Source organism: Entelurus aequoreus, linkage group LG15 (assembly GCF_033978785.1).
Source record: "Entelurus aequoreus isolate RoL-2023_Sb linkage group LG15, RoL_Eaeq_v1.1, whole genome shotgun sequence".
NCBI classification, from domain to species: Eukaryota; Metazoa; Chordata; class Actinopteri; order Syngnathiformes; family Syngnathidae; genus Entelurus; species Entelurus aequoreus.
Window position 1 is genome coordinate 9276145 of NC_084745.1, and position 24592 is coordinate 9300736.

At 42.3% G+C, this 24592-nt stretch overlaps 2 protein-coding genes across 4 annotated transcripts in view; both read left to right on the forward strand.

Annotated features, from left to right (window-relative positions):
- The first annotated feature begins 1319 nt into the window (after nucleotides 1-1319).
- Nucleotides 1320-11848, forward strand: LOC133630543 (CD276 antigen-like). Its single transcript, XM_062022157.1, has 5 exons — nucleotides 1320-1452; nucleotides 9507-9827; nucleotides 9894-10163; nucleotides 11148-11426; nucleotides 11688-11848. The coding sequence occupies exons 1-5, from the start codon at nucleotides 1392-1394 to the stop codon at nucleotides 11846-11848; spliced, it is 1092 nt and encodes a 363-aa protein (XP_061878141.1). The 5' UTR covers nucleotides 1320-1391.
- The window catches only part of LOC133629758 (uncharacterized), a 55371-nt gene continuing 42498 nt past the window's right edge, over nucleotides 11720-24592 (forward strand). For 2 of the 3 annotated variants that reach the window (XM_062020731.1, XM_062020732.1), the window contains exon 1: nucleotides 20493-20662. The gene's annotated coding sequence lies outside the window, so the exon portion shown is untranslated. Of the gene's footprint in view, nucleotides 11763-20492; nucleotides 20663-24592 lie in introns of those variants that run through there. The other variant, XM_062020730.1, reaches the window with a different exon arrangement.

Genomic DNA, 24592 nt, shown 5'->3' on the forward strand with positions numbered 1-24592 from the left:
TGACTAGTGATTTACCAGTAGATATTCAAAATTACTCATGTCATAATGATTATTTTTGAGCAGCATTTCTGCAGTCAGTCCTAAAAATACTGCACAGTTCTACTAAATTCAGGAGGTCCCCAAAAACAGCGGAGTGCTTCTGTCATGTAGGGGATCTTTTTTTAATACCATTTTTGCAGTGAGTCCTTAAGATAGACCCACTGTCATGTATAGATCTTGGATGATTGATTTTCCAGTAGATCTTTAAAAACAGCAGCACTCCTGTCATAATACATGATTTTTGCATTGAGTCTAGATCTTTGACGAGTGATTTTTTCCTTCTTCTTTGTAGTAGATCCTTAAAAACAGCGTAGTATTCCTGTCATATAAAATGAAATAAAAAAATGGCGCTAACATTAGCTGAACATGCATGGTGCTAATATCAACTGCCATTATGTGGCCAGTTAATGCCCATGGAACGTAATTTATTCACGTGCCACGTGTGTATTTTGTCGTGCGCAGTGAGTCGCAACACATCGGAGACACCATCATACTGGTGGATCGTGGGAGTGGCTGTGGCCGTGCTGATTCTGGGTCTGGCGGCCATGTTTGCTTACCTGAAGCTTAAAGGTAGAGACGGCAGGCAAGGAGATGTGCGGGTGTGTGCATCAAAATGTCTCACTGTGTTTGTTTTGCTGTCAGGAAGGGTATCCAGGAAGCCCAGGAGTAACCCTGAGGAGGTGACAGAGTTGAACTCAGTCAAAGGTCATCAAACTGCAGTAACACACATTTCCACTAGATGGAGCCAGAGCAAACCAACAAGAATTTGTCACACAGCTGCTCTTCTTTGTGATTTTTAGATGGCGGTGAGAGTCAGATGAGCGAAGGTGGAGGATGTCTTGCTGGCGGCAACAACGTACAGGCGGACCTCTCCTGATCCCACCTTTTCATCCACACATTCTGTACATAAAGTCACTCATCAGAATCAGTTTTATTGGCCAAGTATGTTTAACACACCGGGAATTTGACTTGGTGCTGTGTTGTCTTTGTTCAATGCAAGAAACAAAGAAAAACGGATCTACAAGAGAACACAATCGCATCACAGCTGCAGAATGAAGCTTCTCTTCTCACAAGAAGAAAACAATGTTTTCAAATATTCACCAAAGTGCCGTATTGTTAATAAATAATAATTGTTGCAAAGGATCATCTGTGTGATAGAATGAAGGAAAGAATGTGAGGTATGCGGGCTGGCATTGGCCAAAGTTACCTTGTGTAGAGGTCTGACAGCACCTGTTTGGGGTGTGACACAAACACCTATCATAAATGTTTCACGTCCTTCAGAGAGAGCTGACTGGCAGGCAGGCCGACCAGGTTGGTTAGCTTAGCCTGCTCATTGTTTTAAATGAGTGAAAATGAGGATTACTGTGGCTTGTTTGGCGCTTGTGACTTTTCTGTGGCCTGTCGTCAGCAGAGGTAAGGATGACCTCCTACTTTGGTTCCAACAACATCAAATACATGTTTTGTCTCTAATGGTGTAGCAGCAGAAAAGGATTGAATGAAAGGTTGAATATAATTTGTTGTGTCAGAGCAGCAGAAGTGTGAGGAGGCTAAGAACCCTTTGAACAAGTCAAAACTTGCAATAAAGCCTAAAATTAAACAGATTGTAAAGCTCATGATGACGTATGTTGTTTGTCACATTTAACCTGTCAGGTCACATTTTTTTTCCTTCTAAAATGTATTTCCTTGTTTCACTTTATGCTGCAGTCATTTTTGTTTATTAACGCTCAAAAATACATCCAATATAAGCCATGATTAGCTTCAAACTTTATGTTTAACAAGTCAATAAAACAAATCCAGTCTCAGCTGTACAGGATTACTCATAAATATTACAAATGCACTGTTTTTTAAACAATAAAACATTGAATATTATAGTAAGTGAACGTTCAACTCCTACCTTGTTTACTTTCCTGACGACCTCCTTAAAGTTTTGTGGCGAAGTTGGTAGAGTGGCTGTGCCAGCAATCGGAGTGTTGCTGGTTACTGGGGTTCAATTCCCACCTTCTACCTTCCTAGTCACGTCCGTTGTGTCCTTGGGCAAGACACTTCACCCTTTGCCTCTGATGGCTGCTGGTTAGCGCCTTGCATGGCAGCTCCCGCCATCAGTGTGTGAATGTGTGTGTGAATGGGTAAATGTGGAAATACTGTCAAAGCGCTTTGAGTACCTTGAAGGTAGAAAAGCGCTATACAAGTATAACCCATTTATCATTTAATTTATTTATAATTAATCAGAATGATCAAACAGCTAAAATTCACCAAACATGGTGTGGAGAGAGTGTTTTGCATATCATCCATCATCCATTTTAGTGGATTTATATTGGTGTAATTTTAATTTATGTATGGTGCTTGGACATGTTTTACAATGTCCACAAAGTTCAATGAGCAGGAAGTGTGTTATGTGCGACAGTATGTTGACCTTCTGTGTTGGTTATAGTTTATGTATACCATGAGTGGGAAAAGTTGTTGGGATTGGGTATATAATTGATGAAGTGCTTGTTGAACATACAAACAAAACTCATGGTCGGTGACCATAAGAAAACAAAATGGTGGCAAAATTTCAACAATCAATCACGTAAGTAATAACAGCTAGACTCAAGTCATGACACACTTTTTATCAAACTTGTGATGTCTCAGGTCAGACTGACGACGCCTGCAGGCAACCTGCTCAAAGCTTTGAAATTATACTTCATTTTAGATAAGGTCATCTAAAATAATTGGTGTTAAAAAAGGGGGCAGATAAATATAAGAGTATTATTCTTCCATCTGCTCCTTTCTGTACATGGAAATGTATAATAAACAAAAAAAAATGAAAGTGTGAACTGTACGTGGCTTGTATATATGCATTTTCATGAAAGGAATAAAAAGAAATGATGAATGATGATGATCTAACATGCAATCCACTTTTGGCCCCCGACAATTTTTTAGCCCTATGTGGTTCCAAGGTCAAAACGTTTGGACACTCCTGTTCTAAATGTACATTTGACAAGACTTTTAACTTTATTGGAGACTCTTGTTGGCCACATTTGTACTTTGCTAGGAGTTATTTGTTGAATGCTATAGTGTTTCTCACCTTCTTTTTTTAAGTGTTGCCACTTACATCCTCTTTTGGTCACGCTCCACACGACAGGGTTCGCCTTTTGTGTCGTTTGACATCAGTTTTGGGTCTGTGCTCTTATTTTTCTTTGGCAGTCTACTTGATTGGTATTTATTTTTGCAATAAGCCTGACCAAAGCCTTTTTCAGCATGTTGTTATATGAGCTGGTTTAAAGGCCTACTGAAATGAATTTTTTGTAATTAAACGGGAATAGCAGATCCATTCTATGTGTCATACTTGATCATTTTGCGATATTGCCATATTTTTGCTGAAAGGATTTAGTATAGAACAACGTCGATAAAGTTCGCAACTTTTGGTCTCTGATAAAAAAAAACTTGCCCCTACCGGAAGTAGCGTGACGTTGTCAGTTGTTCACTTCCTCATATTTTCCTATTGTTTTCAACGCAGCTAGAGCTATTCGGACCATTACCCCATTAATTTGAGCGAGGATGAAAGATTCGTGGACGAGGAACGTTAGAGTGACGGACTAGAATGCAGTGAAATACATATTTTTTTTCGCTCTGACCGTAACTTAGGTACAAGCTGGCTCATTGGATTCCACACTCTCTCCTTTTTCTATTGTGGATCACGGATTTGTATTTTAAACCACCTCGGATACTATATCCTCTTGAAAATGAGAGTCGAGAACGCGAAATGGACATTCAGTGCCTTTTATCTCCACGACAATACATCGGCGAAACGCTTTAGCTACGAGCTAACGTGATAGCATCGTGCTTTAACTGCATATAGAAACAAAAAAAATAAACCCCTGACTGGAAGGATAGATACAAAATCAACAATACTATTAAACCGTGGACATGTAAATACACGGTTAATGCTTTCCAGGCTGGCGAAGCTTAACAATGCTGTGCTAACAACGCCATTGAAGCTAACTTAGCAACCGGACCGCACAGAGCTATGCTAAAAACATTAGCTCTCCACCTACGCCAGCCAGCCTTCATCTGCTCATCAACACCCGTGCTCACCTGCGTTCCAGCGATCGGCGGAAGGACTTCACCCGATGCGTTTGGCGGCCCGGAGACGTAGGAAGTCAAGGTGTGGTCGCCGGCTAGCGCGTCTGCTCTCCAACAAAGTCCTCCTGGTTGTGTTGCTGTAGTCCGCTGCTAATACACCGATCCCACCTACAACTTTCAATCAATCAATCAATCAATGTTTATTTATATAGCCCTAAATCACAAGTGTCTCAAAGGGCTGTACAAGCCACAACGACATCCTCGGTACAGAGCCCACATACGGGCAAGGAAAAACTCACCCCAGTGGGACGTCGGTGAATGACTATGAGAAACCTTGGAGAGGACCGCATATGTGGGTAACCCCCCCCCCTCTAGGGGAGACCGAAAGCAACGGATGTCGAGTGGGTCTGACATAACATTGTGAAAGTCCAGTCCACAGTGGATCCAACACATCAGCGGGAGTCCAGTCCACAGCGGGGCCAACAGGAAACCATCCCGAGCGGAGACGGGTCAGCAGCGCAGAGATGTCCCCAACCGATGCACAGGCTAGTGGTCCACCCGGGGTCCCGGCTCTGGACAGCCAGCACTTCATCCATGGCCACCGGACCTATGCAACTCCCCCTCGCAAGGGACAGGGGAGAAGAGGAGAGAAGAAAAGAAACGGCAGATCAACTGGTCTAAAAAAGGGGGGGTCTATTTAAAGGCTAGATTATACAAATGAGTTTTAAGATGGGACTTAAATGCTTCTACTGAGGTAGCATCTCTAACTGTTACCGGGAGGGCATTCCAGAGTACTGGAGCCCGAATAGAAAACGCTCTATAGCCCGCAGACTTTTTTTTGGCTCTGGGAATCACTAATAAGCCGGAGTTCTTTGAACGCAGATTTCTTGTCGGGACATATGGTACAATACAATCGGCGAGATAGGCTGGAGCTAAACCGTGTAATATTTTATACGTAAGTAGTAAAACCTTAAAGTCGCATCTTAAGTGCACAGGAAGCCAGTGCAAGTGAGCCAGTATAGGCGTAATATGATCAAACTTTCTTGTTTTTGTCAAAAGCCTTGCAGCCGCATTTTGTACCAACTGTAATCTTTTAATGCTAGACATAGGGAGGCCCGAAAATAATACGTTACAGTAATCGAGACGAGACGTAACGAACGCATGAATAATGATCTCAGCGTCGCTAGTGGACAAGATGGAACGAATTTTAGCGATATTACGGAGATGAAAGAAGGCCGTTTTAGTAACACTCTTAATGTGTGACTCAAACGAGAGAGTTGGGTCGAAGATAATACCCAGATTCTTTACAGAGTCTCCTTGTTTAATTGTTTGGTTGTCAAATGTTAAGGTGGTATTATTAAATAGATGTTGGTGTCTAGCAGGACCGATAATCAGCATTTCCGTTTTCTTAGCGTTGAGTTGCAAAAAGTTAGCGGACATCCATTGTTTAATTTCATTAAGACACGCCTCCAGCTGACTACAGTCCGGCGTGTTGGTCAGCTTTAGGGGCATGTAGAGTTGGGTGTCATCAGCATAACAGTGAAAGCTAACACCGTATTTGCGTATGATGTCACCCAGCGGCAGCATGTAAATACTAAAGAGTGCAGGGCCAAGAACCGAACCCTGGGGAACTCCGCACGTTACCTTGACATAGTCCGAGGTCACATTGTTATGGGAGACGCACTGCATCCTGTCAGTAAGATAAGAGTTAAACCAAGACAAGGCTAAGTCTGACATACCAATACGTGTTTTGATACGCTCTAATAAAATATTATGATCGACGGTATCGAAAGCGGCGCTAAGATCAAGAAGCAGCAACATAGATGACGCATCAGAATCCATCGTTAGCAATAGATCATTAGTCATTTTTGCGAGGGCTGTCTCCGTAGAGTGATTTGCCCTGAAACCGGATTGAAAAGGTTCACAGAGATTGTTAGTCACTAAGTGTTCATTTAGCTGCTGTGCGACAGTTTTTTCGAGAATTTTGGAAATAAACGGAAGGTGGGAGACCGGTCGGTAGTTTACCATGAGGTCAGGATCGAGGTTAGGTCTTTTGAGCAGAGGATGAATAACCGCTTTTTTGAATGCTAGGGGAACAGTGCCGGAGGAAAGTGATAAGTTTATAATATTTAACACTGATGGACCTAATAATACAAACAGTTCCTTGATAAGTTTCCCAGGAAGTGGGTCAAGTAAACATGTTGTTTGTTTTATCCCACTTACACGCTGTAATAATTCCTCTAATGTTATTTCATCAAAAATAGAGAGACTATTTTGGAGGGCAGTGTCCGTCGTATATACAGTCGTATTTGTGTTAATAGAGCCCAGTTGTAGCTGGGATGCGTTGTCTTTAATCTCCTTTCTAATGAGTTCAATTTTCTTATTAAAGAAATTCATAAAATCATCTGCCGAGTGGGTGGAGCTACTGGGAGGAGTCCCTTGTTGGGTTAGCGATGCTACTGTACTAAACAGAAATTTAGGATCGTTTTTGTTGAGGCGGATGAGATTTGAGTAGTATTTAGCTTTAGCTAAGGTAAGCATGCGTTTATAAGTTATTAAACTATCACTCCATGCTTGATGGAAAACCTCAAGTTTAGTCGCGCGCCATTTGCGTTCCAGTTTTCTACATGATAATTTATGAGCTCTAATTTCTTCTGTAAACCATGGGGTGCGCCTTTTAGGGGCCCTTTTTTGCTTTAGCGGTGCTATACTATCAATAACTTCGCGCAAGGCATCGTCAAAGTTGTTAGTGAGTTTATCAATAGAGCCGACATAATTTGGGAATGGTGCTATTACCGAAGGCAGTAGGTCAGCAAGAGTCATCGTTGTGGCAGCATTAATGTTGCGGCCGCTATAGCAGTTATTATTATTATTAGCTTGTTGACAAAGAGTCAAAACTTCAAATTTTATAAGGTAATGATCGGACATTACTTTAGTATATGGAAGTATCATAACTTTGGAGGTGGTGACACCCCTGACAAGCACTAGATCTATTGTATTACCGTTGCGATGCGTGGGTTCATGTATTATTTGTGTAAGACCACAGCTATCAATTATGGTTTGGAGCGCCACGCACTGAGGGTCCGATGGGGTATTCATATGGATATTAAAGTCCCCCATTATGATTATATTGTCGGCGTGCGTCACTAGATCAGCAACGAACTCTGAGAATTCACTGATAAAGTCCGAATAGGGCCCAGGGGGGCGGTAGATAACAGCCAGGTCGAGAGGTAGCGGTGTGACAGACCTCATAGTAAGCACCTCAAACGATTTATATTTATTATTTAGGTTAGGGGTAAGGTTGAAATTTTCATTGTATATTAGTGCGACACCCCCTCCCCTTTTAAGAGGGCGGGCAACATGCGCATTCGTATAGTTAGGAGGAGATGCCTCATTGAGCGCAAAAAATTCGTCCGGTTTGAGCCAGGTTTCGCTAAGACCAATGACGTTAAGATTGTTGTCTCTAATGACCTCATTAACCAATAACGCCTTGGGAGACAATGATCTTATGTTTAAAAAGCCCATATTATAGGTATTGGGCTGTTTTGACGAGTTTTTGTTAAGATTATCCGTAGTGGCAATATTAACAATGTTGCGTTTATTATGCGTAGTGCACTTTAAATAGTTTCGACCATATCTAGGAATTGATATGACGGGAATTTTCCGATTGTTTGCTTGGTGCTGCAATAGACTGGACATATCATAATTTGCCACCTCAGTAGAATGCATGTCCACCTCTGACACAGACACAACAGAAAAAACATTATGTGAATTGTGTATTATTCTAAGAGAATTGCTATGCGTACATGGATTATCCAGCCTGGCGCTGGCTAGTTCTAGCTTAACTGACTCCTCACCCGGACTAACAGACATTGTAATTGCCTGTGACCGGGCTTGCTCTAGTGTAGTCAGTCAAGTGAGACTTAAATAGTAGTCTATGTTTCTAGACAGGATGATGGCGCCTTCCTGGTTAGGGTGAAGGCCGTCTCTCATCAGCAAGCCTGGTTTGCCCCAGAAAGAGGGCCAGTTATCAATAAACGTTAGTCCCTGCTGCCTACAGTAGCTAGGCAACCACTTGTTAAGCGAGACTAATCTGCTATATCTCTCATCATTGCCTCTCGCAGGCAGGGGGCCAGAGACAATTACTCGATGCCTGGACATCTTTCTGGCGAGATCACAAGTCCTGGCTATGTTTCTCTTTGTAATCTCTGACTGTCTCATTCTAGTGTCATTGGAGCCAACGTGTACAACTATATTCGCATAATTAGTGGTGCGATTAGCCTGTCGTACGTGTTTACTAGGCCTGTTGCGAGTTAGCTCCCTAAGATTAGCTTCAATGTCAGGTGCTCTGGCCCCGGGGATACACTTTATTGTGGCTGGTTTGCTAAGCTTTATGTTTCGGGTGATGGAGTCCCCTATAACTAAGGTGTGGTGCCCGGTAGACTGGGGTGTAGGACTAGCTAAAGAGCTAAATCTATTATGCGTCTCAACCGGTACACCGTAGCTTGTAGGCCGCTTAGGACTGCTACAAGCTGGGCTAGTTAGCTCGCTACAGCTAACGCTAGCAGATGTGTCCGCAACATCTAAAGTTACGACATTACTCTGCTCTAACTGGCGGACACGGCCCTCTAGCAGAGCCAACCTCTCCGTGAGTATGGTGCAAGACGCGCAGGAAGCCATTACTCACAGTGTTTTCTGTCACCGAGTGAAGTTCCTGCTGTCCTCAGGGAAGTGGTCGCGGTCTGTGGGAGTAGCTTCTTACTGACCGGCGCTGCCTTTCTCCGCGCTAGCTTAGCAGCTAGCTAGCTTTGTGTATTCACGCACAACGTTAAAAGTTTGGCGGACAAAATGAGACAGAAAAAGAAGTGGCATAAAACACGTCCTAGAAAGTCGGAGAAAGTTCTTTGCAGCCTTCATTGTTCGTTAAACAAATTGCAAAAGATGTCCAGAATACTGTGGAATTATGAAATGAAAACAGAGCTTTTTGTATAGGATTCTACGGGGTACCATAACTTCCGTTTAACTGACTACGTCACACGCATACGTCATCATACCGCGACGTTTCAGCCGGATATTTCCCGGGAAATTTTAAATGTCACTTTATAAGTTAACCCGGCCGTATTGGCATGTGTTGCAATGTTAAGATTTCATCATTGATGTATAAACTATCAGACTGCGTGGTCGGTAGTAGTGGCTTTCAGTAGGCCTTTAAGTTTTCAATAACAGTCAGTGACAACAGGGGCTACATTGATGTGACATTTTTATAGTGTGTCACTCAATTACATAAACCTACCACAAAACTTTCTGGACTGTTAAGGTAAAACTTACAAAATCAACAGGGGAAGGAACACTTATTTCCCACCACTAAAGAAGATCTCTTATTGCTTGTGGTGTTTTTCCAGGTGACAAAGATGTTTGGTGTCGTCTCAATGAGAGCTGCCTTTTACAGGCAAACTTTACTGTTGGACAAGATGTGGTCATACACTGGCAGAAGAAGTTGAAGGAGGACATTTATGTCCATTCATACTACTACAGTGTGGACCAGCTGGTACTCCAGGACAAACAGTTTAAGAACAGGACTTCACTGTTCAAGGAGCACATTAAAGATGGGAATTCTTCTCTCTTGTTGAAGAAAGTGGTTGCAGCTGATGAGGGAAGGTACATGTGCTATGTAGGAACCATCAGTGGAAAAACTGAGTCATTCATCAAGCTCCATGTAGAAGGTGAGTGGACTTTCAGGTGACGACGTGAGTTACACCAGACACCAGAAAACATTGTTTGTCTTCCAGCTGCGGTCACCACAATCAACATCCAGCAAGATGGCAACAATCTGACGTGCAGCTCAAGCGGAATCTACCCCAAGCCTCAACTCACCTGGTCCACCGAGCCTTTGCTTCCTCACGCCCTCCAGAACGCCACGAAAGTCGACAACGGCACAGGGGAGACACTTTACAGCATCAGCGGCTGGCTGGTCGTGGCGGGGGACAACACTTCTCAGGTGGACTACATCTGCCACGTTAGAAGCCACAGCAGCAGGAGGCTCACCTGGAAGAACGGATGTAAGAACTGGAGACAGTAGCTCACAAAAAGACAGACCTTACTTCTCAGCAAGCATTTCATGACATCTTTTTTTTTTTTAAATACCATAAAAATGGGCATCATTTAGAGTAGTCAGTGTATGGCTTATATAGCAGTACTGTAGAGATAATATTTAACACAGCCATTATTGTGTAAAAGGCCAGTAACACAAGTGAGTGGTAAGATCTTATCTACACTCAAACATGGAGGTTGTAATGTCTTGGCTTGGGGCTGCACGAGTGATGCAGACACTGGGAGATGTGGTTTACTGACAATAGATTTATCATCAATTAAAAACAAGTCAACACACATTGTTTTCCAATGTAGGGGTGTCCCGATCCAATACTGATATCGGTCGATAGTGGAGGGTACCTATCCCTAATTACAGCCAATGTTGGGATTCATATCTCCCCTCAATGAACCGCAGCTCTCTTGTGCAGCCTCAGACCGTGAAGCAAGACACAATTATCTTGTCTAAAGACTCCAAAAAACAGAATAATAATTTAGTTTGTGGCTACTGACAATCTAAGGCCGGGGTTTAAAAAAAAGTGTTTGGCATGCAGATTCTTGACGGATGTAACATGACAATTCATGATATCCATCCATTTTCTACCGCTTGTCCCTTTTGGGGTCGCGGGGGCTGCTGGAGCCTCACAAAACTCAAGAAGAAGCGCAGCATCGGCAGCACTCATGCACGCTGCTACCCCCATCGTGCTTGACTGTAAGACAAGACAGACTTATCTTGCTACTTATAAGTGTTGCCAGATATTTACACAACAATGGCTTTACTGCTACACAAGTTGTACACGGACTACTCCAAAGTATATCCGTTTGTATAGTATTGTCTCTTAAGAAGAAATACCATATATGATGAGGGTTGTATACTTATGGGAGATAGTGTATGTACACGGGTAGCAGCAAGAAGTATTTGCAAGGTCTGTTTACCTTCTTTGGTTCCATTTCAGCGACTGTCAGCTTTTCTGGATCAGAGACCGTCATCAACTGTCCCTTCTTGACTGGTGAAAGGAGCATCGTCTGGATGTTCAACAATCGTACCATCGTGAAGATGAGCGACGGCGCTAAGAACATCAGTGAGGAGTGGAAAGAGCAGATGAAGGACGTGTCCACTTCAGGCAGCCTCAGTCTGCACAGTCTGTCCAGCGACCATGAGGGAAGGTACACGTGCCAAGTGGACAACGCCACGGAAACACGCGTGATCAACTTCTTCTTGAGTGTGGCGGGCGGTAAGGTCATACTGGAAGATAAATGCTAATACCATCATAGGATATCATAGCAGTCCACAGATGCTCCCTAGTTGCTGAGGATGGCATCTGCTAATTGTGTTGCAGGCTGTTCAGGTGTTGTGCATATTGTGGTCAGGGTGCTGGCAATGCTCGTCATGCTGGCAGGAATCTTCTGACCTTATGTGGCACTTACATGTCAGCTGCTTCACACCTAGGAAACATATCATAGTCATGTGTGTCCTGTTTGTTTGTCGCATGCAGTGAGTCACAGCACGTCATACTGGTGGTTCCTGCTCGTGGGTCCGGTGGTTGGGTTTTCTTACCGGAAGTATAAAAGTAGAGACGTCAGACAAGGAGAATTGCGGGTGCGTCTCACTGTTTGTTTTGCTGTCAGGAAGTGTATCCAAGAGTCCCAGGAGTAACCCTGAGGAGGTGACAGAGTTGAACTCAGTCAAATGTCATCAAACTGCAGTAACACACATTTCCACTAGATGGAGCCAGAGCAAACCAACAAGAATTTGTCACAGAGCTGCTCTTCTTTGTGATTTTTAGATTGGGGTGACTATGAAAATCATATGAGCGAAGGTGGAGGCATTCTTGCTGGCGGCAACAACGGACAGGCGGACCTCTCCTGATCCCACCTTTTCATCCACACATTCTGTACATAAAGACACTCATCAGATTCAGTTTTATTGGCCAAGTATGTTTAACACACAAGGAATTTGACTTGGTGCTGTGTTGTCTTTGTTCAATGCAAGAAACAAAGAAAAACGGATCTACAAGAGAACACAATCGCATCACAGCTGCAGAATGAAGCTTCTCTTCTCACAAGAAGAAAACAATGTTTTCAAATATTCACCAAAGTGCCGTATTGTTAATAAATAATAATTGTTGCAAAGGATCATCTGTGTGATAGAATGAAGGAAAGAATGTGAGGTATGCGGGCTGGCATTGGCCAAAGTTACCTTGTGTAGGTGACAGCACCTGTTTGGGGTGTGACACAAACACCTAACATAATGTTTCACGTCCTTCAGAGAGAACTGACTGGCAGGCAGGCCGACTACGTTGGTTAGCTTAGCCTGCTCATTGTTTTGAATGAGTGAAAATGAGGATTACTGTGGCTTGTTTGGCGCTTGTGACTTTTCTGTGGCCTGTCATCAGCAGAGGTAAGGACGACCTCCTACTTTGGTTCCAACAACATCCAATACATGTTTTGTCTCTAATGGTGTAGCAGCAGAAAAGGATTGAATGAAAGGTTGAATAGACTTTGTTGTGTCAGAGCAGCAGAAGTGTGAGGAGGCTAAGAACGCTTTGAACAAGTCAAATTTTGCAATAAAGCCTAAAAGTAAACAGATTGTAAAGCTCATGATGACGTATGTTGTTTGTCACATTTAACCTGTCAGGTCACATTTTTTTTCCTTCTAAAATGTATTTCCTTGTTTCACCTAATGCTGCGGTGATTTTTGTTTATTAATACTCAAAAATACATCCAATATAAGCCATGATTAGCTTCAAACTTTATGTTTAACGAGTCAATAAAACAAATCAAGTCTCAGCTGTACAGGATTACTCATAAAGATTACAAATGCACTGTTTTTTAAACAATAAAACACTGAATATAGTTTTGAATGGCAGGGTCCCTGCTATCACATGATAAAAATATAACATTTACATAATAAAAATCAACTACAGGCTTCCCAAATGCTGTAATAAATTAAGCATGACGAGTTGAGCATATGTCAGCATGTGGCCCCACTTTTAACTCTTTTTTTCAATCGCTTATTGCTAACACTTATTTACAGTAAGTCTTATTTTGTCTTAGTAAGTCAATATTTACTAAGTCAAATTAATGACTAAGTCAAAATAATGACATACTTAGTATCTCAGGTAACTAGGACTGTTTTGTTTTTACTTTACGGAAAAAATATCGAGATATATATTCAGCATACGGAGCGAAAACACAACCAAAAATTGTAGGCTTCTTCACGCGACGAAGCCGGCCTGCTTCTCCACAGTCTGTAGTCTATTGTCCCCCCAAGCAGCGATGAGATGGAGACGTGATGGTGGCGACAGGTCAAATTACACTGTTCCTTACACCCACCCAGCCCCTTCCGTCCGCCTGGAGAGACACCACCTTAAAGGCCTACTGAAATGAAATTGTTTTATTCAAATGGGGATAGCAGATACATTCTATGTGTCACACTTGATCATTTCGCGATATTGCCATATTTTTGCTGAAAGGATTTAGCAGAGAACATCGACGATAAAGTTCGCAACATTTGGTCGCTGATTAAAAAAAGCCTTGCCTGTACCGGAAGTAGCGTGACGTCGCAGGTTGAAGGGCTCCTCACATTTCCCCATTGTTTACAATGCAGTGAGAGCGATTCGGACCGAAAAAGCGACGATTACCCCATTAATTTGAGCGAGGAGGAAAGATTCGTGGATGAGGAACGTGAGAGTGAAGGACTAGAGTGCAGTGCAGCACGTATCTTTTTTCGCTCTGACCGTAACTTAGGTACAAGCTGGCTCATTGGATTCCACACTTTCTCCTTTTTCTATTGTGGATCACGGATTTGTATTTTAAACCACCTCAGATACTATATCCTCTTGAAAATGAGAGTTGAGAACACGAAATGGACTTTCACAGTGACTTTTATCTCCACGACAATACATCGGTGAAGCACTTTAGCTACGGAGCTAACGTGATAGCATCGGGCTTAAATGCAGATAGAAACAAAAGAAATAAACCCCTGACTGGAAGGATAGACAGAAAATCAACAATACTATTAAACCATGGACATGTAAATACACGGTTAATGCTTTCCAACCTGGCGAAGCTTAACAATGCTGTTGCTAACGACGCCATTGAAGCTAAATTAGCTACGGGACCTCGACAGAGCTATGCGAAAAACATTAGCTCTGCACCTACGCCAGCTCTCATCTGCTCATCACCACCCGTGCTCACCTGCGTTCCAGAGATCGACGGCGCGACAAAGGACTTCACCCAATCACCGATGCAGTCGGCGGCCCGGAGACGGAGGAAGTCAAGGTGAGGACAGCGGTGCGGCGGCGGGCGTTGTAGCTTTCGACGACACCCTGGCCGCCATCAGAGTCGGCAAGTAACATATATTTCCCCAAAGTTACGTACGTGACATGCACATAGCGCCACGCACGAACGGGCAAGCGATCAAATGTTTGGAAGCCAAAGCTGTACTCACGGTAGCGCGTCTGCTATCCATCTCAAAGTCCTCCTGGTTGTGTTGCTGTAGTCTGCCGCTAATACACCGATCCCACCTGCAGCTTTCTTTTTTGCAGTCTTCATTGTTCATTAAACACATTGCAAAAGATTCACCAACACAGATGTCCAGAATACTGTGGAATTTTTCGAGGAAAACAGAGCTGTTTGTATTGGGACACAATGGTGTGCCAATACTTCCGTTCACTCCGTGACGTCCCGCGCAAACGTCATCATACCGAGACGTTTTCAACCGGATATTTCCCGGGAAATGTAAAATTGCACTTTATAAGTTAACCCGGCCGTATTGGCATGTGTTGCAATGTTAAGATTTCATCATTGATATATAAACTATCAGACTGCGTGGTCGGTAGTAGTGAGTTTCAGTAGGCCTTTAACTAACAAATATTCTGGGGGAAACACTGCGGTGTGTTATGTGCGACAGTGTGTTGACCTTCTGTGTTGGTTATAGTTTATTTATACCAAAGTTGTTTGGATTGGGTATATACATTGATGATGTGCTTGTTGAACATACAAACAAATCTCATGGTCGGTGACCATAAGAAAACAAAATGGTGGCAAAATTTCAACAATCGAACCCGCAAGTAATAACAGCAAGACTCAAGACACACTTTTTATCAAACTTGTGATGTCTCAGGTCAGACTGAAGACGCCTGCAGGCCGTAGTTTAGACCCCCTGTGTTAGAGTGTGCACACACACTAATCCAAGCACATTTTGTGGTTACATCAAAATCAACCTGGAATTGATTCCAGACCATGCGCCCTTATAAATCCGCAAACCATATAGAAACCAGCTATGTGCCTGAGGTGCTTCTTTCTCGTGTTTCCAGCCAACGGCAGATAAGTGAGATTGTGAACCTGTCATTGCTGTGTGCTCCGAGAACCGCACACAGGCTGTGCAGAGTCAAAACAGGCGAGGGCACCGGAGATAAAATATAGCACTGAACCCCGTTTGAAAAGATACGTAATGATATACATCCCTACCTTTGATTGTGTAACTTACAACAAAATGTGTTGATACAGTAGCCGGATCACAGCCAGACTAGAGGTTCATGTAAAATTAGGTTTGCAGTCTTTTAAATTTGAACATGCCAGCATATCAAGAATGATATGAAAGACTGAGTTTTGTTTGATCACTCAATTTATTATCACAACACAGGAGCACTTCCTGCGTTAGGAGCCGTAGGTAACACTAAGTGATGGACAAGGTGAGGAAGGTGGAGGTACTGCAAGGTGAGTGACGGTACAAGGAGCCATGGAAGGTAATCAATGAGACGACTCATTGTGCAATTAAACTATAACCAACACAAAAAGTCAACAAACGTGGTCACACATGACACACAACCTGCTCAAAGCTTTGAAATTATACTTCATTTAAATCCAGTACAAAGCATGATGGGTAATATGCAAAACATTATCTCTCCTCGCGTTGCCATGTTTGGCGCATTTAGCTGCTTGATATTTCTGATTGATTACAAATCTTTAAGGTGGTAGTCAGGAAAGGTAGAAATCTACCTTTAACATACTCTTAATATCCAATGTTTTATTGTTTATTTAATATCTATATCACTACACCAACTTCAGAAGTGTACGTACATACATTGTGTGGTGTGTATATATTGAGTTTATATATATCTGCTTTTTCTACCGCTTGTCTGATTTGGGGTCGCGGGGGGCCGGTGGGCTGGAGCCTATCCCAGCTGCACTCGGGCGGAAGGCAGTGTACACACAGGACAAGTCTACCACCTCACCACAGGGCCAACACACAACACACAACAACAACCACACACTTGGACCAATTTAGCTTTGCCACTCCACCTGTCCCCAAGTGCATGTCTTTGGAGGTGGGAGGACGCCGGAGTACCTGGATGGAACCCACGCGGTCATGGTGAGAACATGCAAACTACCCACAGAAAGACCCCGAGCCTGGGACTCAAACCCAGGACCTGCTCACTGCAAGGCACGAGGACTAACCACTGCATCACCGTGCTGCCTATATAACATTATATATTTATATAATATTATATTGATAAAATATGGATATAAATGTAATCTACATATATATATGTATGTATGTATGTATGTGTAGGCTATACTGTATGTGTGTGTATATATATGTATCATTAGGTCAGGATTATTACAACTAAAAGACATTGTAGAATTGCATACTCTATTAGTGATGTTCAAAGCTAGAAATAAAGTTCTTCTGAAGGACTTACAAATGTTAATCGTGTTCACGTCTGAAGATGAGAATCACAGAAGGCCGTATGACTTTAAACATCCAAGAGCACAAACAAATCTGAAACAAATGTGCTTGTCTGTTGCTGGTGTGAAAGCATGGAATTCTCTAAAGAAAGACTTCAAAGGTTGCTAGAATATTTTTGAATTTCAAAAGTTACAAAAAGAGACAACTGGCATTATATCAAGCTGATTTTTGGTTTGGATTGGACGTGTCATTGTGAAAATGCTTAAACGAAAATTAAAAAGTATGTTGGAGTTTGGGTGTTGGTGGAGGAAACAGTGATAAGGTCATCTAAAATAATTGGTGTTAAAAAAGGGGGCAGATAAATATAATAATATTATTCTTCCATCTGCTCCTTTCTGCACATGGAAATGTATAAGAAAAAAAATGAAAGTGTGAACTGTACGTGGCTTGTATATATGCATTTTTATGAAAGGAATAAAAGGAAATGATGAATGATGATCTAACATGCAATCCACTTTTGGCTCCCGACCAAATGTTTAGCCTTATGTGGTTCCAAGGTCAAAAAGTTTGGACACCCCTGTTCTAAATGTACATTTGACAAGACTTTTAACTTTATTGGAGACTCTTGTTGGCCACATTTGTACTTTGTTAGGAGTTATTTGTTGAATGCTATAGTGTTTCTCACCTTCTTTTTTTAAGTGTTGCCACTTACATCTTTTTTTGGTCACGCTCCACACGACAGGATTCGCCTTTTGTGTCGTTTCTCAATCAATCAATCAATGTTTATTTATATAGCCCTAAATCACAATTTTTTGACATCAGTTTTGGGTCTGTGCTCTTATTTTTCTTTGGCAGTCTACTTGATTGGTATTTATTTTTGCAATAAGCCTGACCAAAGCCTTTTTCAGCATGTTGTTATATGAGCTGGTTTAAGTTTTCAATAACAGTCAGTGACAACAGGGGCTACATTGATGTGACATTTTTATAGTGTGTCACTCAGTTACATTAAACCTACCATAAACTTTCTGGACTGTTAAGGTAAAACTTACAAAATCAACAGGGGAAGGAACACTTATTTCCCACCACTAAAGAAGATCTCTTATTGCTTGTGGTGTTTTTCCAGGTGACAAAGATGTTTGGTGTCGTCTCAATGAGAGCTGCCTTTTACAGGCAAACTTTACTGTTGGACAAGATGTGGTCATACACTGGCAGAAGAAGTTGAAGGAGGACATTTATGCCCATTCATACTACTACAGTGTGGACCAGCTGAAACTCCAGGACAAACAGTTTAAGAACAGGACTTCACTGTTCAAGGAGCACATTAAAGATGGGAATTCTTCTCTCTTGTTGAAGAAAGTGATTGCAGCTGATGAGGGAAGGTACATGTGCTACGTAGGAACCATCAGTGGAAAAACTGAGTCATTCATCAAGCTCCATGTAGAAGGTGAGTGGACTTTCAGGTGACGACGTGAGTTACACCAGACACCAGAAAACATTGTTTGTCTTCCAGCTGCGGTCACCACAATCAACATCCAGCAAGATGGCAACAATCTGACGTGCAGCTCAAGCGGAATCTACCCCAAGCCTCAACTCACCTGGTCCACCGAGCCTTTGCTTCCTCACGCCCTCCAGAACGCCACGAAAGTCGACAACGGCACAGGGGAGACACTTTACAGCATCAGCGGCTGGCTGGTCGTGGCGGGGGACAACACTTCTCAGGTGGACTACATCTGCCACGTTAGAAGCCACAGCAGCAGGAGGCTCACCTGGAAGAACGGATGTAAGAACTGGAGACAGTAGCTCACAAAAAGGCAGACCTTACTTGTCAACAAGCATTTCATGACATCCTGAAAAAGAAAATACCATAAAAATGGGCATCATTTAGAGTAGTCAGTGTATGGCTTTATAGCAGTACTGTGGAGATAATAATCAACACAGCAATTATTGTGTAAAAGGCCGGTAACACAAGTGAGTGGTAAGATCTTATCTACACTCAAACATGGAGGTTGTAACATCTTGGCTTGGGGCTGCACGAGTGATGCAGACACTGGGAGATGTGGTTTACTGACAATAGATTTATCATCAAATAAAAACAAGTAAACATACATTATTATCCAATGTAGGGGTGTCTCGATCCAATATTAATATCGGTCGATAGTGGAGGGTACCTATCCCTAATTACAATACATGTTGGGATTCATATCTCCCCTCAATGAACCGCAGCTCTCCTGTGCAGCTTCAGACCGTGAGGCAAGACACAATTATCTTGCCAAAAGACTCCAAAAAGTAAATGGGTTATACTTGTATAGCGCTTTTCTACCTTCAAAGTACTCAAAGCGCTTTGACAGTATTTCCACATTCACCCATTCACACACACATTCACATACTGATGGAGGGAGCTGCCATGCAAGGCGCTATCAGGAGCAAGGGTGAAGTGTCTTGCCCAAGGACACAACGGACGTGACTAGGATGGTAGAAGGTGGGGATTGAACCCCAGTAACCAGCAACCCTCCGATTGCTGGCACGGCCACTCTACCAACTTCGCCACGTCATCCAAAGCAGAACAATAAGTTAATTTGTGGCTACTGACAATCTAAGGCTGAGATTTAGGAACCAAGTGCCTGACATGCAGATACTTGACGGATGTAACATGACAATGCATGATATGCTGCATGCGATTATGTCTCACAAAACTCAAGAAGAAAAAGGTCTGCTTCGGCAGCACTCATGCACGCTGCTACTATTACCGTGCTTGACTGTAAGACAAGACAGAATTATCTTGCTACTTATTTGTGTTGCCAGATATTTACACAACAATGGCTTTACTGATACACAAGCTGTACACTGACTACTCTAATGTATATCCGTTTGTATAGTATTGTCTCTTAAGAAGAAATACCATATATAATGAGGGTTGTATACTTATGGGAGATAGTGTATGTACACAGGTAGCAGCAAGAAGTATTTGCAAGGTCTGTTTACCTTCTTTGGTTCCATTTTAGCGACTGTCAGCTTTTCTGGATCAGAGACCGTCATCAACTGTCCCTTCTTGACTGGTGAAAGGAGCGTCGTCTGGATGTTCAACAATCGTACCATCCTTCATATGAGCAACGGTGCTAAGGACATCAGTGAGGAGTGGAAAGAGCAGGTGAAGGACGTGTCCACTTCAGGCAACCTCAGTCTGCACAGTCTGTCCAGCGACCATGAGGGAAGGTACACGTGCCAAGTGGACAACGCCACGGAAACACGCGTCATCAACTTCTTCTTGAGTGTGGCGGTCGGTAAGGTCATGCTGGAAGATAAATGCTAATACCATCATAGGATATCATAGCAGTCCACAGATGCTCCCTAGTGGCTGAGGATGGCATCTGCTAATTGTGTTGCAGGCTGTTCAGGTGTTGTGCATATTGTGGTCAGGGTGCTGGCAATGCTCGTCATGCTGGCAGGAATCTTCTGACCTTATGTGGCACTTACATGTCAGCTGCTTCACACCTAGGAAACATATCATAGTCATGTGTGTCCTGTTTGTTTGTCGCATGCAGTGAGTCGAAGCACGGATAGGTCGTCATACTGGTGGATCCTGCTCGTGGTCCCGGTTGTGGGTCTGGTGGCTGGGTTTGCTTACCGGACGTATAAAAGTAGAGACAACAGACAAGGAGATTTGCGGGTGCGTACTTCAAAATGTCTCACTGTGTTTGTTTTGCTGTCAGGAAGTGTATCCAATAGGCCCAGGAGTAACCCAGTGGAGGTGATAAGAGTTGAACTCAGTCGAAGGTCATCAAACTGCAGTAACACACATGTCCACTAGACGGAGCCAGAGCAAACCAACAAGAATTTGTCACACAGCTGCTCTTCTTTGTGATTTTTAGATGGTGGTGAGTCAGATGAGTGAGAATGGAAGATGTCTTGGTGGTGGCAACAACGGACAGGCGGACCTCTGCTGATCCCACCTTTTCATCCACACATTCTGTACATAAAGTCACTCATCAGAATCAGTTTTATTGGCCAAGTATGTTTAACACACAAGGAATTTGACTTGGTGCTGTGTTGTCTTTGTTCAATGCAAGAAACAAAGCAACATCTGACAACTGCAAGAGACATCAGTGATGCTGGATGTGTTCTGCTTGCTGAAGAATGAAGCTTCTCTTCTCACAAGAAGAAAACAACGATGTCAAATATTCACCAAAGTGCCATTAATTTTCTACCGCTTGTGACTTTCGGGGTGGCGGGGGGTGCTGGAGCCTATATCTCAGCTGCATTCGAGCTGAAGGCGGGGTACACCCTGGACAAGTCGCCACCTCATCGCAGGGCCAACACAGATAGACAGACAACAACCACACACTAGGACCAATTAGGTGTTGCCAATCAACCTATCCCCAGGTGCATGTCTTTGGAGGTGGGAGGAAGCCGGAGTACCCGGAGGGAACCCACGCAGTCACGGGGAGAACATGCCAACTCAACACAGAAAAATCCTGAGCCCAGGATCAAACCCAGGACCTTCGTATTGTGAGGCACACGCACTAACCCCTGTGCCACTATGCTGCCCTCCAAAGTGTCGTATTTAATAAATAATAATTGTTGCAAAGGATCATCTGTGCGATAGAATGAAGGAAAGAATGTGAGGTATGTGGGCTGGCATTGGCCAAAGTTACCTTGTGTAGAGGTCTGACAGCACCTGTTTGGGGTGTGACACAAACACCTATCATAAATGTTTCACTCCTTCAGAGAGAACTGACTGGCAGGCAGGCCGACCAGGTTGGTTAGCTTAGCCTGCTCAATGTTTTGAATAAGTGAAAATGAGGATTACTGTGGCTTGTTTGGCGCTTGTGACTTTTCTGTGGCCTGTCGTCAGCAGAGGTAAGGATGACCTCCTACTTTGGCTCCACCAACATCAAATACATGTTTTGTCTCTAATGGTGTAGCAGCAGAAAAGGATTGAATGAAAGGTTGAATATAATTTGTTGTGTCAGAGCAGCAGAAGTGTGAGGAGGCTAAGAACGCTTTGAACAAGTCAAAATTTGCAAAATAGCCTAAAATTAAACAGATTGTAAATATCATGATGACACACCATGTTTGTCACATTTAACCTGTCAGGTCACATTTCTTTCTTTCTAAATGTATTTCCTTGTTTCACTTTATGCTGCACTGATTTTTGTTTATTAACACTCAAAAATACATCAAATATAAGCCATCCATCTATCCATTTTCTACCGCTTGTCCCTTTTGAGGTCACGGGGGGTGCTGGAGCCTATCTCAGATTAGCTATAAATGTCTTGCGAGCCAATAAAACAAATCCAGCGGACTTTAGTCTCAGCTGTACAGGATTACTCATTAGCAGCCTTTTGTACAGCTCGTGGAAACAAACACTTAAAATAAAAGTTGATTGTGAGTAGAATACTTGTGACTTGGTTGGATTTTTTATAGCTTTTTTTTCCCTTAATAAAATATTGTAAAATTAAATCTGTTCATTCTTTCTGAATAACCCTGTCAAGGATCTTTGGACTACAGTTATTGCAGTATGACGTAGTTTTGCCACAGATCTAAGGTCAGTCTCGGATATTGAAGCTCGTTGTTATGCCACAGAAAACCTTTGCGGGAGTTTGTTTAAGGTGGATCACAGGTTGCAAGCCTCAGACCCCCACGAGCTACATCACCAAGAGATTTGACTTGCTTCTTTATTATAGTGCACTTATGTTCCAGTTTTGCACACATTTCCATTAAATTAATAAATTAATTTAACGGTTTCTTATAACAAATGCACAGTTTTTTAAAGTTGCAACTGATAAAACGCTTATTTAGTGAAACCAAAAGAAATGTGAAACTGCATTAAAATATACTGTATAATTATATTAAAGCTGCATCAATAATCGATTTTTAATGGAATCGTAGCTCCTGAACCGTAATCGTAATTGAGTCGTGAGGTGCCCAAAGATTCCCACCTCCAGTCAGGAGATGGTGGAGACCTGGGTTCCAGTCTGCGTTTGGACATGTCTGTGTGGAGTTGGCATGTTCTCCCCCATGCGTGCGTGCATTTCAAAAATATGCATCTTTGTTTAATTGAAGACTCTAAATCAGGAGTGTCCAAACTATTTGACTTGGGCTGAACACTTTTTGCCAGGGGCGAAAAGCCGACTGCATGTAAGATAACAATATTTACACACACACTAATATAGCCTTTACATATGTTTGTGTTAATATATACATATCAATATAATAAATTAATATATTAACATAATATAAGATATGCACATACATATATAAACCTACAACACACAGACAACAACCACACACTAGGACCAATTTAGCATTGCCACTCCACCTGTCCCCAAGTGCATGTCTTTGGAGGTGGGAGGACGCCGGAGTACCTGGATGGAACCCACGCGGTCATGGTGAGAACATGCCAACTCCCCACAGAAAGACCCCGAGCCTGGGACTCAAACCCAGGACCTGCTCACTGCAAGGCACGAGCACTAACCACTGCGTCGCCGTGCTGCCTATATAACATTATATATTTATATAATATTATATTGATAAATTATGGATATAAATCTAATCTACATATATATATATATGTATGTATGTATAGGCTATACTGTATGTGTGTATATATATGTATCATTAAGTCAGGATTATTACAACTAAAAGACATTGTAGAATTGCATACTCTATTAGTGATGTTCAAAGCTACAAATAAAGTTCTTCTGAAGGACTTACAAATGTTATTCGTGTTCACGTCTGAAGATGAGAATCACAGAAGGCCGTATGACTTTAAACATCCAAGAGCACAAACAAATTTGAAACAAATGTGCTTGTCTGTTGCTGGTGTGAAAGCATGTAATTCTCTAAAGAAAGACTTCAAAGTTGCAAGAATATTTTTGAATTTAAAAAGTTACAAAAAGAGACAACTGGCATTATATCAAGCTGATTTTTGATTTTGATTGGACGTGTCATTGTGAAAATGCTTAAATGAAAATTAAAAAGTATGTTGGAGTTCGGGTGTTGGTGGAGGAAACAGTGATAAGGTCATCTAAAATAATTGGTGTTAAAAAAGGGGGCAGATAAATATAATAATTATTCTTCCATCTGCTCCTTTCTGTACATGGAAATGTATAAGAAACAAAAAAAATGAAAGTGTGAACTGTACGTGGCTTGTATATATGCATTTTCATGAAACGGAATAAAAGGAAATGATGAATGATGATGATCTAACATGCAATCCACTTTTGGCCCCCGACCAAATTTTTTAGCCTTATGTGGTTCCAAGGTCAAAAAGTTTGGACACTCCTGTTCTAAATGTACATTTGACAAGACTTTTAACTTTATTGGAGACTCTTGTTGGCCACATTTGTACTTTGCTAGGAGTTATTTGTTGAATGCTATAGTGTTTCTCACCTTCTTTTTTTAAGTGTTGCTACTGACATCTTTTTTCGGTCACGCTCCACACGACAGGGTTCGCCTTTTGTGTCGTTTGACATCAGTTTTGGGTCTGTGCTCTTATTTTTCTTTGGCAGTCTACTTGATTGGTATTTATTTTTGCAATAAGCCTGACCAAAGCCTTTTTTCAGCATTTTGTTATATGAGCTTGTTTAAGTTTTCAATAACAGTCAGTGACAACAGGGGCTACATTGATGTGACATTTTTATAGTGTGTCACTCAGTTACATTAAACCTACCATAAACTTTCTGGACTGTTAAGGTAAAACTT

Bases quoted from the DNA above. Each gene is read 5' to 3' on its own strand.
- LOC133630543 (XM_062022157.1), top strand. From the start codon at position 1,392: ATGAGGATTACTGTGGCTTGTTTGGCGCTTGTGACTTTTCTGTGGCCT. The intron at 1,453-9,506 runs GTAAGGATGACC...GTGTTTTTCCAG, and splicing joins GTGGCCTGTCGTCAGCAGAG to GTGACAAAGATGTTTGGTGT. The intron at 9,828-9,893 runs GTGAGTGGACTT...TTTGTCTTCCAG, and splicing joins CATCAAGCTCCATGTAGAAG to CTGCGGTCACCACAATCAAC.